This window comes from Cricetulus griseus, chromosome 4 (assembly GCF_003668045.3).
Source record: "Cricetulus griseus strain 17A/GY chromosome 4, alternate assembly CriGri-PICRH-1.0, whole genome shotgun sequence".
In the NCBI taxonomy this organism is placed as follows: domain Eukaryota; kingdom Metazoa; phylum Chordata; class Mammalia; order Rodentia; family Cricetidae; genus Cricetulus; species Cricetulus griseus.
In genome coordinates this window covers 81,573,819-81,586,666 of record NC_048597.1, presented here as the reverse complement: position 1 = coordinate 81,586,666, position 12,848 = coordinate 81,573,819, and the positions used below count along the sequence as shown (strand labels likewise).

The following is a 12,848-nucleotide window of genomic DNA, read 5'->3' as shown; positions in this document are numbered from 1 at the left end:
GCTCATAACTCTTCAAATTCTATCACTGCTTTGCCACTTTCCCAAACACACCCAAAGACATTCTTTACGGCCTGCCCTAGAGTGGGGAGATCCAGGAGGCTCACAGGACTACATCTCCCAAGAAGCCGCGCGCGAGCAACACAGTCTAACTAGCTACTATGGCTGCGGCTCTCCTCAGGCTCCGAGGCACACTAAAATGCTGCGCCAGATGGATGCATGGCTCACTGATATTTACCTTACCGCCAAGCCTGATCACATGAGTTCCATCCCTGGGTTCGAGATATCCAAATATTATGGAAGTCAAAGTCGCTGTGTACGCCTCCCACCACATGGCACTCCACGTAGGCATTAGGGAAATTAATTTTTTTTAACGTTAAAAGGCAACGGATGGGGGTCTATCCCGAAGGCTGTCTTCTCACTACTGCACTTGACTGGCCTTTAAAGTAATAATAATAACAACCGATGCAGCAAAGGGAAGATTATGCCCGGAGCCTGGCGGCCTACACTTCAGAAAAGCGGTGTTTTGTTTAAATCCTGTTACCCTAAACCGTAAATCCCCATCTTTAGTAATCCATCCCTCTCCTGTTGTGTTTTGATCGCTTTCCAAGTCCTTCGCGGACAGACAGTATGAAAGCCCCTGTCGTCACTCCTCTGCAAATAGTGGAAGACCTCGTTGGAGAAGAAATGCCACAACGCTGTAGGGCGGCGTCTCTCGGGGGTGGTGAGACTGTCATTGTGAAATCCCTGAGTTCCATCTCCAGCACCAAGGACATGGAAAGTGGAATAAAGAAATACAGGCACTGGAGAGATGGCTCAGTGATCAGGAACTTCTGCTGCTCTTGCCAGAAGACCTGGGCTGGATTCCCAAAACTCTCATGGCTAACAACAGCCTTCAGTACCTCTAGTTCTAGGGTGTCTGGTGCCCTCTTCTGGCCTCTGTGTGCACTGTACACGTGCGGATTAGAGATTTGTTGCTCACACCACCAAGATGCGTCTTAGTCCTCCGGGTTGCTTAGAGAGACCTAGGGAAGACAAGGCCTGTCTCCAGCGCGTGAGGTAATGACTCACTTCCGGCCTGGGTTTGTTTTTCTGTCACCGGCTAGATAGAGAACTAACAGTCCATGTTCACGGGTGTGCTGTGCCGGTAGTGGCCTGTTCGGGTCCTCGCTTTTGAAAGAAGGTAGCAGTGCGCCCCGTTTTGCCCTTCTAAAAACAAGTTCGAGCCGGACGGTCCAGCGACTCCAATGGCTGTCGCGGCTGTCGCGGGTGCCGCGCTCTGTACGGTGAAAGTGGAGGAGTACTCACCGGGGAGTCAGAAGTCCTGCGGGTCCGGGGATTGGCAGAACCCCGAAACTTCTCGAAAACAGTTCAGGCAGTTGCGCTACCAGGAAGTGGCCGGCCCCGAGGAGGCACTGAGCCGGCTATGGGAGCTGTGTCGGCGGTGGCTGAGGCCGGAGCTGCGCTCCAAAGAGCAGATCCTGGAGCTGCTGGTGCTGGAGCAGTTCCTCACCATCCTGCCGCAGGAGCTCCAGGCCTGCGTGCGGGACCACTGCCCTGAGAGCGGGCAGGAGGCTGCGGCCTTGGCGCGGATTCTACAAAGAGCCCTGGACCGAGCCTCCTCACAGGTGAGAAGCGGGTGGGCTCTGATGTAGCGTTTAAGACCCTATGGGGCTCTTGCAGAGGATGGATTCGGTTCCCAGCACCCACGTAGGGTGGCTCACCACCACCTGTAACTCTAGTTCCAGGGGAGCTAATGTCATCTTCCGGGCATCTTCAATCACGCGTGTGTGCGCGCACACACGCACGCACACAGAGTGGTGATTTGAGTGAGAATGGCCTCTATAGGCTCATATATCAGAATGTGTTAAGTCCCTGAGAAGACACCTTGGAAAAATCGAGTACTATTCCTGACATTTATGACTGGTTCTGAAATATGTTTTGTTTTGTTTTTTAAGGCAGAGCCTTACTATATAGCCCTAACTGACTTGAACTCATTGTATAGACCAGACTGGTTTTGAACTCGCAGACATCCCCTTTACTCCACCTCCAAAGTTTAGGGATTAAAGGTGTAAGCACCACCTTACCTAGCTCATTGAAACTAAGCTTGCTCCTGCCTTTTGGGATACAATACACAATCATTGTCATTTTTGCATTTTTTTGTTCACATGACTGTGTGTTTGTGTGAATGTATGCCACAAGAGTGGGAGTGCCAAAGGAGCACAGAAAAGGGCATTGGGTCCCAGGAACTGGGGTCACAGGCTATTGTGAGCTGCCAGTGTGGGTGCTGGGAACTGAACTCAGGTCAGTCTTCCTGGAAGAGCAGGAAGCACTCTTAACTTAAGGTTTGTTTATTACATATATAGTGTTCTGCCTGCATGTATGCCTGGATGCCAGAAAAGGGCACCAGATCTTATTAGAGATGGTTGTGAACTACCATGTGGTTGCTGGGAATTGAACTCAGGACCTCTGGAAGAGCAGTCTGTGCTCTCTCTTAACCTCTAAGCCATCTCTCCAGCCCACACTCTTTAACTTCTGATACATCTTGAAAAGTTAATCCAGCCCCTCAAAAGTTAATATTGAAACATTTTCCAGGTCCTCCCCCCAAAATGTCATTTCATAATTTAGCCATTTCAAAGGCAGTTTTGGCATCTTTGCGATATGGACATTTGGGCTAATACTTAGTTGTGGGGGAGAGACACTCAAACACTTCAGATTTTGGGCTCTGAGATTAGGAAAATGCTGGAACACTCATTTCATCCCTGGCTGAACTGAGATATTGTGACATTGTGAACAGTTTTGCTCACAAGCATTTTAGATACAGGGAACTCAGCCTATATAAGCTTGCCTGTGTTAGCCATGTACATGTATGCATAGTGTGTTTAGTCAGTTTGACACTGTGATAGATACCTAAGACAACTTAAGGGACACAAGATCCTTTGGGGTTTAATGGTTTAGAAGTTAAGAGTCCATGGTCTGCAGAATTTGTTGTTTCTGGGCTTGGGATACAGCAGAACACCATCACAGAAGGATATGCTGGAGCAGATGTCACTTTCTGGCAGTGAGGAAGCAGATCGGGGATGCAGAAAAGGGCGGGAGTCAGGGAGCTAGAGCTCCCAGGGACACTCCTGGGACAGATCCAGGGGATCTGCATCCTCTGACTAAGCTGTTTCTTCTCTTTCCTTTCTTTCTCTTCTCACCCCACAAATTGAGACATGATCTCATGTAGCCTAGGATGGCCTAAAACAACTCCTTATCTAGAGGGCAGAGGATGACCCTAAAATTTCTGATCCCCCTGCCTCCACCTACTGAGTTCTGGTGTTGCAAGTGTTTGCTGCCACACCTGGCTTCTGAAGTGCTAGGGCTGGAGCTCAGCTCTGTGCATGCCTGGCCACTTCCCAGCCTAAGTTTCCATCTTGATAATCACAGTGCTAGAACACAAATATTTTGATTGTGCCTTCCCCAAATTGCCATAGGTGATCCACAGAAAGTCTTTTCAAGATTACAGGAGGATGTGGCCTTCTAGTGAGAATGGTAACCCTTCTCCATGCTGTGACTAAAGCACCTTGAGGAGGGCTTATTTGGGGGTCAGGGTTTCAGAAGAGCTACAGTCTGTGAAGTCAGGGAGGTATGGCAAAGGGGGTCACCTTGCTTCAAGGTTAGCAGTCAGAAGGAGATGAATGCTGGTACTTCCCTTGTTACTGCCTTTCTCTTCATTCTGTCCAGTACACCAGCCTGCTGAGGGTTGACCTTTTCTCCACAGTCAAATCTGTCTGGAAATGTTCTCCCATGTAAGTCCAGAAGCTTAGTTTTGGACAATTCTAAATCCAGTCAGTTTGACAATAAAGATTGTCAGTAACAGGTCCCTTTGGCACCCAGTCACTCAGCACCTGTGGTTGTTACTTGACTCTTTTGCACCCGCTCCTTACTCCCTAGAGGCTGGCTTCTCTTTAGACTAGTGGAAGTATTTGTAGTGACAGCAGGAACTAAATTCGGATCTTGTGCTGTTCTAGGGATTTGTGACTTTCAAGGATGTGGCTGAATCTCTGACCTTGGAAGAGTGGGAGCAGCTGGCTGCGGCTCGGAAGGGTTTCCACAAAGAGAGCACAAAGGACTCTGGGAGCACAGTTCTGCCTGGTATGTGCCATCCTCTGATGAATCGTAGTATGTGTGGCTTGTATAGGGTGGCTGCTCTAGTTTCCTTCCAGTTGCTGTGAGAAAACATTCTGACCAAAAGCAGCTTAGGGGAAGGAAAGGTTTATTTGGCTTTCAAGACTAGGTCACAGGGCTGGAGAGATGGCTCAGAGGTTAAGAGCACTGACTGCTCTTCCAGAGGTCCTGAGTTCAATTCCCAGCAACCACAAGGTAGCTCACAACCATCCATTATGAGATGGTGTGCAGATATACATGGAAGCAGAATGTTGTATGTATAATAAATAAATAAAATCTTAAAAAAAAAAAGACTAGGTCACAGTTCATCACTGAGACAAGTCATGGCAGGAACCTGGAAGCAGGCCCACATGATAGTCCCCACAGCATTATTTCTGACTAACGATTTCATTTCATAGCCAATGAAGGATGCTGTTTGCAGGCTGGCTTAGCCCTCAACTAGCATTTTTTTTTTTTTTTTTTTTTGGTTTTTCGAGACAGGGTTTCTCTGTATAGCTTTGGAGCCTATCCTGACACACTCTCTGGAGACCGGGCTGGCCTCAAACTCACAGAGATCCGCCTGCCTCTGCCTCCCAAGTGCTGGGATTAAAGACATGCACCACCAATGCCCGGCTTCAACTAGCATTTTTTTAAAAACAGGATTTCTTTTAAATCTTTTATTACGTGTGTGTGTGTGTGTGTGTGTGTGTGTGTGTGTGTGTGTGTGTGTGTGTGTGTGTAGGCTTGCTACAGGTGTGTTTACCCACTGAGTGTCTTGACAGCCCCATCAACAGGACCATTTTGCTTTACCCTCAATGGGTTGGCCCTCCTACATCAATTAAGAATCAAGGGGCCAATCTGATCTACATAGTTCCTCAGTTGAGGCTTTCCTGTCATAGGCTGTATCAAGTTGACAGTTTTTGCTAACCAGGATTAACAACTCACTTCTCTGTGATCTGTGAGCTAGTTTGCCATTCACAAACATGGGTTAAGAGCCTTAGGATTGGCCAACAGTGGTGGCACACGCCTTTAGTCCCAGTATGGGGTGGGGGATCTCTGTGGATCTCTGTGAGTTCAAGGCCAGGCTGGTCTACAGAGCAAGTTCTAGGACAGCTAGGGCTGTTACACAGAGAAACCCTGTATCAAGGGAAATGTGCCACTACACATGGACTTTAGTAACTTTTTTTTTTTGGCCGGGAGGGGGGGAAGGGGGGCGGGGGTTGAAACAGGGTTTCTCTGTGGCTTTGGAGGCTTTTGTAGACCGGGCTGGTCTCAAACTCACAGAGGTCCACCTACCTGCCTCTGCCTCCCAAGTGCTGGGGTTAAAGGCGTGCGCCACCACTGCCCGACTGGACTTTAATAATTTTTGACTTGTTCTTTGATAATTTCATATATATATATATATATATATATATATATATATATATATATATTACTTTGATCAGAATCAACCCCCATTCCTCTTATGCTTTCCCACTCCCTCTGGAATCTCTTTTCCCAGAATGCCTCTTTTCCTATCCACTTCCCTCTCTTATCCCCTCCCTCTGGAATCCTTTTTCCCAGAATGCCCCTGTTCCTATCCACTTCCCTCTCTTATCCCCTCCCTCTGGAACTCTTCTTCCCAGAATGCCCCTATCCACCTTCCTCTAGAACCCTCCTTTTTCCCAGCATGCCTTCTCTCATTCTTTTCTTTTTTTAAAAGATCTATTCATTATGTATACAGTGTTCTGTCTGCATGTAATCCTGCAGGCCAGAAATGGGCAGAAGATCTCATTACAGATGGTTGTGAGCCACCATGTGGTTGCTGGGAATTGAACTCAGAACCTCTGAAAGGCCAGCAAGGGTTCTTAATTGCTGAGCCATGTCTCCAGCCCTTCTCATTCCTATCTTATCACCTCCCACTCTCTCTGGAACCCTTGTTTTTCCTAGTATGCTCTCTTCCATTTCTCTCTTACCTCTTCCCACTCCCACTGGAAACCTTCCCAACGTGCCCCTCCCACATTCAAGTTTATGGTGCTTTTTGGGTTTGGTTTTTTTTTTTTTTTTTTGGTTTTTCGAGACAGGGTTTCTCTGTGTAGCTTTGGAGCCTGTCCAGGCTGGCCTCGAACTCACAGAAATCCACCTGCCTCTGCCTCCCGAGTGCTGGGATTAAAGGTGTGTGCCACCACCACCACCTGACGATGGTGCTTGTTTTAATTAGGGTTTGCACATGCATGGTCAACTTAAGAAGTACTACATCCGGATGTAATAACTAAAAATAACTAAGATGAAGCCGGGCATTGGTGGCACACGCCTTTAATCCCAGCACTCAGGAGGCAGAGGCAGGCGGATCTCTGTGAGTTCGAGGCCAGCCTGGTCTCTAGAGTGAGTACCAGGATAGGCTCCAAAGCTACACAGAGAAACCCTGTCTCGGGGGAAAAAAAAAGTCCTACATCCTTGAAGAAGAATCACGCTGGCTCCCTCAGCAGTGATTACTTACCAGGAGCTCAGCTAGAGGTGGATCTCATGTGCCCTCCCCATTTATATGTGTTTGTTGGAGTGAACATGCATTTAGTATGGGTGTATGTGTAGAGGCCAGAAGACAATTTCTATAGACCTTCAACCAATCCTAGATTGACCTCCCACTGAGATCCTGCCTTCAGAGTTTAGAGTCACCACCTATGTCCATTATAGCTCACCATGGAGAGACTTTCCTATTAATCCATTCCACATTCATGGGATAAAGCTCCACAGACTGTTCTGACATCCTTTATGTTTCTACCTCTCTTAGTATGCAATCTGTAGCAATGCAATGGGACCAGTGAAGAATGGCTTGGTAGCTGTAGGCACAAGTACAGAAGGAAGGCTATTTACTTGTACAGGCAGAGTGCATGCCCCTGATGGGCTCATGCGGTTTCACCCAAGGCCTTTGGTGAGGAACACTTAGAAGCAGGTTCAAGGTCCTTCCGCTACCAGCATTTCTATTTCACTGTTACACAGTGGAGAGATAACAGCAGCTTGTATTTTCATGTTTCAGGCTTGGAAACCAGAGCTTCAAACAAAGACTGTGTTCCAAAGCAAGAAACTTTAAAGGAAGCAGAGCCCCAGGTATGGATACAAGAAGTGTCCCAGGGAAAGGTCCCACTATTTACCAAGTGTGGTGATGCCCTTGAGGACTGGGAAGAAAAGCTGTCAAAAGATACTGTATTGCTGCAACTCCAGAGTTCTCCTGAAGAGCAAGGATGCACCACCATCTCACATCTCATTGGTGTCCCCAAGGAAGAAGGAGTTTCTAAAAATAATGAATTTGGGAACAGTGCCGGCCTTGGCATTGGTCAGCACATCCAGACAGCAGAGAGGCTCAGCACCAATGGTGAATATGAGAATGACCACAAACAAGGCTTCCATGTGAAATGCCATACAGTGAAACCGCACAACTCTGTTGGCAGTAGTTTGGGACTCCATGAAGACAAACCCTATAAGTGTGACAGCTGTGAGAAGAGGTTCAGACAGCGCTCAGACCTTTTTAAACACCAGCGGACACACACAGGTGAGAAGCCCTATCAGTGTCAAGCATGTGGGAAAAGCTTCAGCCAGAGTGCTGCACTCGTTAAACACCAGCGGACACACACGGGCGAGAAGCCATATGCATGCCCAGAGTGTGGGGAATGCTTTAGACAGAGCTCACATCTTAGTCGGCATCAGAGAACCCATGCCAGCGAGAAGTACTATAAATGTGAGGAATGTGGGGAGATCTTCCACATCTCCAGCCTTTTTAGACACCAGAGACTGCACAAAGGGGAGAGACCGTATAAATGTGAGGACTGCCAAAAGAGCTTCAAGCAGCGCTCAGACCTCTTCAAGCATCAGAGGGTTCACACGGGAGAGAAGCCCTATGTGTGTTTTGTCTGTGGGAAAAGCTTCAGTCAGAGTGCAACCCTCATTAAACATCAGAGAACTCACACGGGAGAAAAACCTTATAAATGTCTTCAGTGTGGCGAAAGATTCAGACAGAGCACACACCTTGTCCGACACCAAAGAATCCATCGAAATACAGTCTCTTAGCTTTCATATGTATCTACATGACTCATGTGGTGGTTTTTGCTGTTGCTACTATTTTTGAGAAAAGGTTTTACTGTGGAGCCCTGGCTGACCTGGAAGTTGTTAGTATTCAAGCATCTGTACTGGCCTGCCCTTAGAGTCCTGACAGGATACGCTCTCAACTGCAGTCACTAAGAGCACCACCTGTGCACATTCCTTAAGTTCCCTTATAAAGGCAGACCTTACCCACCTCCTCTCTTTCTCTTCTGCTACTTTTGTCTCCAGGAATCTGTCTCTGCCCTTTCTCTGCCCCCACATCCCCTCTCTGCCCCTTTTCTGCCTCTTCACTCTCCTCTTTCAATAAACCCCCCATGTGAGCCCTGTTGTATGGTGTGACTCCTTCCTCCCATTTTTAAAATTATAATAGAAGTAGCTATGTAGACCAGGCTGGCTTCAGACTCAGAGAACAACCAGCCTCCGCCCCCGCCCCCACCTCCTAAGTGCTGAGATTAAAGTGTGCACCACCATGCCCACCATGACTTGTGTTTTGATTATTCTATTGTTTCTTTGTCCAGAAACTACATTTTTTTGTCATTTGGAACATTTCAGTCACTCATAGATATATTTCCTTGGGCCTTTCACACAAGACAGATTAGGTATGATTTGAGCCTTTTTGTTTGTTTGTTTTTAGTTTATTTAACCATGTTTTAACGTGCATTGGTGTGAAGGTGTTAGATCCCCTGGACCTAGAGTTGCAGTTATGAGCTGTCATGGGGTACTACAAATTGAAGCCAAGTACTCTGGAAAAATAGCCAGTGCTCTTAACCTCTGAGCCATCTCTCCAGACCCCTTGGTTTTTTTGTTTGTTTGTTTGTTTGTTTGTTTGTTTGAGACAGGCTTTCATGTAGTTCTGGCTGGCCTAGAATTCACAAAGATCCTCCTCCCTCTGCCTTCTAAGTGCTAGGATTAAAGGCATGCACCACCATGCCTGGCTTGATTTGAACCTTAATAAATGCTTTTATAGAGAATTTCATGGACTGGATGGTGGTGGTACACACCTTTAATCCCAGTACTCCGGTGCAGAGGCAGGCAGATCTCTATGAGTTTGAGGCTATCCTGGTCTACAGAGGAAATTCCAGGACAGCCAAGGCTACACAGAGAAGCCATGTCTTGGGGAGTTAATGTGTCGCATGCCTTTAGTCCCAGCACTCTGGAGGCTGAGGCAGGCAGATCTTTGAGTTCAAGGCCAGCCTGATCTACAAAGGCAGATTTGAGACAGCCAGAGCTGCACAGAGAAGCCCTGTTGTGAAAAGAAAATAAAAGAATATCATGGGCCAATGAGATGGCCCAACAAGTGAAGGTGTTTTCTATGTAAGTCTGGCAATCTGACTTTGATCTCTGAAACTCATGTAAAGAAATTGACTCCACAAAGTTGTTCTCTGGCCGCTACACATGTACACTTACATGCACATCAAGAACACATTGACCCACTAATAAATTTTTAAACATGTATTTATTGGGGGTACACACACAATACAGAGTGTATGTGAAAGTCAGAGGACAACTTGTAGAAGTTGGTTCTCTTCCAACCTGTAGATTCCAGGACTTATCTCTAGTCACCAGTCTTGGCAGCAAGTGTCTTTACCCACTGAGACATCTCAGGGGCCTGATAATTGTTTTTAAAAAAAATATTGCAGAGGAGGGAAAGGATTGAGTTAATAGGGAGCTTTCCAGAAGATGGAAGTGGTACCATGCTAAGATGTTTAAAGATAAGTGTAATGGTTAAGGGGCAGGAGCAAAGATTCAGCAGTTAAGATGACAAATTCTGCTCTTAAAGAGAACCTGGATTAAATTCCCAGCATCGTATCACCAAATGCACCTATAATATTTTTCTGAGGCTTCTCACAAGGACATCCTTGGGACCTTCAAAAGGAGAAAACTGAGGACAGAAACATTGAATCCTATGGCCTCAGGGTTAAGGACATGATTCTTCAGTTAAAGGTGCTTGCCACCAAATCCGGCAATATGAATTCTATCCCTGGGACCAACATGGTGAAGAGGAAGAACTGATAACCCAAAAGGTGTCTCTGGCCTCACACATGCTGTGCCACAAACATGCCTCACCCCCACATTAAATATTTAAAATGCCCCAAGGCCTGGGACATGATTCTACATTGCTTTGAAGCTTTTTTTCATTTTTAATAAGTTTATTTAAATAAGCTTGACTCAAAGAGAAAACTATTTAGAATCATCTTGGTCAAGAGTAATTTGCCGGGCTGAAGAGATGGCTCAGAGGTTAAGAGCACTGACTGCTCTTCCAGAGGTCCTGAATTCAATTCCCAGCAACCACACGGTGGCTCACAATCATCTGTAATGAGATCTGGTGCCCTCTTCTGGTGTGCAGATATACATGGAAGCAGAATGTTGTATACATAATAAATAAAATCTTTAAAGAAAAAAAAAAAAGAGTAATTTGCCAGTACTTAAAGACAGATTGTTCTACATGTGACAGCTACATACAAAAATGTTATAAAATTGTCCTTTGGCTGGGCATTGGTAGCTTTTAATTCCAGCACTCGGGAGGCAGAGGCAGGTGGATCTCTGTGAATTTGAGGCCAGCCTGGTCTACAGAGCAAGTTCCAGGACAACCTCCAAAGCAATACAGAGAAACTCTGTCTCAAAAAAACAAAAAATAAAATAAAAAATTGTTCTTGGTTTTACAATGATTAAAAAAAAATAAAATTCTCCTATCAGGGGCTGGAAAGATGGCTCAGAGGTTAAGAACACTAGTTGCTTTTCCAGAGGTCCTGAGTTCAATTCCCAACAACCACATGGTGGCTCACAACCATCTGTATGAGATCTGTTGCCCTCTTCTGGCAGGCAGAACACTGTATATATATATAAAAAAAATCTCCAATCAAACCAGGTATGCAAGGATTTGATGTTGTTGGGTTCTTTCATTAAAACAATGAGCGCAAAAAAACTTACTGGAATGTAAATAGCTGAATGAGCATGCCACAAATGGAGAAAGGGGGATATTTTCACAGAACCAGAACTTCTCCACATACCATCTCCATCTGATGTCAGTCAACCAAAACAGAACACTGGCCATTTGGATGAAAACAGAAAAAGAAAAAAGTACAATATGCTTGTGGACATACAACGCTTAGTTTATGAACAATAATGAAATGGGGACAAGGAAATGAAATAGAGAAGACTATTCTGTAGTAGTCAGGCTATGGTGAAACCAAATTGTGGCTTTCTAATTGGAAATTTATTCTTGGTCTGTAACAAAATTCTGGAGTAAAGTAGAGGGTGTCTTTTTAGTAGACACCTGTCTGCCACTGGAACACATCAATCGTTATCTTCACTCTCCATTTCCAACTGTGCAGGTGTGTCTGTTTCACTGGTTATCAAACCAGAGTCTGATCTGCTCAGAGACTTACCTTGTCATTCACAATAGGCTTTCATTAGTTCACTAAGTGGTGCCTCTTAAACTGCACCACAGACCATCCTGCCCTACCACCTTCAAATTAATAAGATTGCTGTTCTCAATCTTGACTCCTTCCTTGGGTTTCTCTGAGCACCTGATTCTCCTCCGCTGCCACTTCAAAAAAGAGGCACCAGGTCCTCCGCAGAAGGCATGCACATGCAGCACCAGCAGGGGCACAAAAAGGGGGAGGCCACTTTGAAGCTTTATTATTAATCTCCAGGGCTGAAAGATCATATTGTGAGTACAAAGATCAAAGTAGTGGCCTCTGGGGCTTAGCCATACACATGCTTCCAGGACCTCCAGAAATGCTGATGACAACTTGAGGTGTAGCTCAGTGGTAGAACCTTTGCCTACCATGCAGAAGACTCGAGGTCCAATGATTCCCCCACCTCACCCCCACTCCAGCAGCTCAACAAAACAAAACTGCTGTGTAGTTTTTGTTTGGCTGGTTCAGGCAAGGTCTCTCACTCTTCAGCACAGGCTGGCCTCTAACTCACTTTGTAGCCTGGGTTGGTTTCAAACTCACAGTAGCTGGCCGTTGGTGGCTCAGGCCTTTAATCCCAGCACTTGGGTGGCAGAGGCAGGCGGATCTCTGTGAGTTCGAGGTCAGCCTCTAAAGCAATACAGAGAAACCCTGTTTTGGGGTGGGGGGTGGGGGAACAAAACCTCACAGTGATCCCCCTGCCTAAGGCTCTGAAGTCCTGGGATTATTGCAGTGTGCCACTATATCCAGCTTTTCCACGAAACTCTAAATATTCAAGTGACTGGAAGGTGGCCTATAATTGTGTTAGCAACAACTCTGTGGAGGCCATGTAATGGATTCATCCTTTATATACATAAACACAAAGCAGTAGATAAATGGGACCCTTGAAGCAGGCTCCTCTCTTGCTCTTTGTGTTTGTTTGTTTAGATTTCTCTGTGTAGCCCTTGGCTGCCCTGGTACACATTCTGTAGATCAGGTTGGCCTTGAACTCAGAGCTCCACCTTTTCCTGCCTCCAAGTGCTGTGATTAAAGGCATGTGCCACTCCTGACCAGAACCCCAGCCCCCAGTAAATTTTGCTTGCTACAGTCCCTTTTGCTTGGAACACTTTCTTTTTCCCTAATGCTTTCCCACCAAATTCCAAAGGGCATTCCAAATATCCAGAAATGAGCTCAACCTAGATTATAAAAGGATTTCTGGCAGTTAGA

At 46.1% G+C, this 12,848-nt stretch overlaps 1 protein-coding gene across 1 annotated transcript; it reads left to right on the top strand.

The window, feature by feature from the left end:
• The first annotated feature begins 26 nt into the window (after positions 1-26).
• Positions 27-8,705, top strand: Znf394 (zinc finger protein 394). Its single transcript, XM_027413656.2, has 3 exons — positions 27-1,625; positions 4,011-4,134; positions 7,163-8,705. The coding sequence occupies exons 1-3, from the start codon at positions 1,245-1,247 to the stop codon at positions 8,188-8,190; spliced, it is 1,533 nt and encodes a 510-aa protein (XP_027269457.1). The 5' UTR covers positions 27-1,244; the 3' UTR covers positions 8,191-8,705.
• Positions 8,706-12,848: the final 4,143 nt, after the last annotated feature.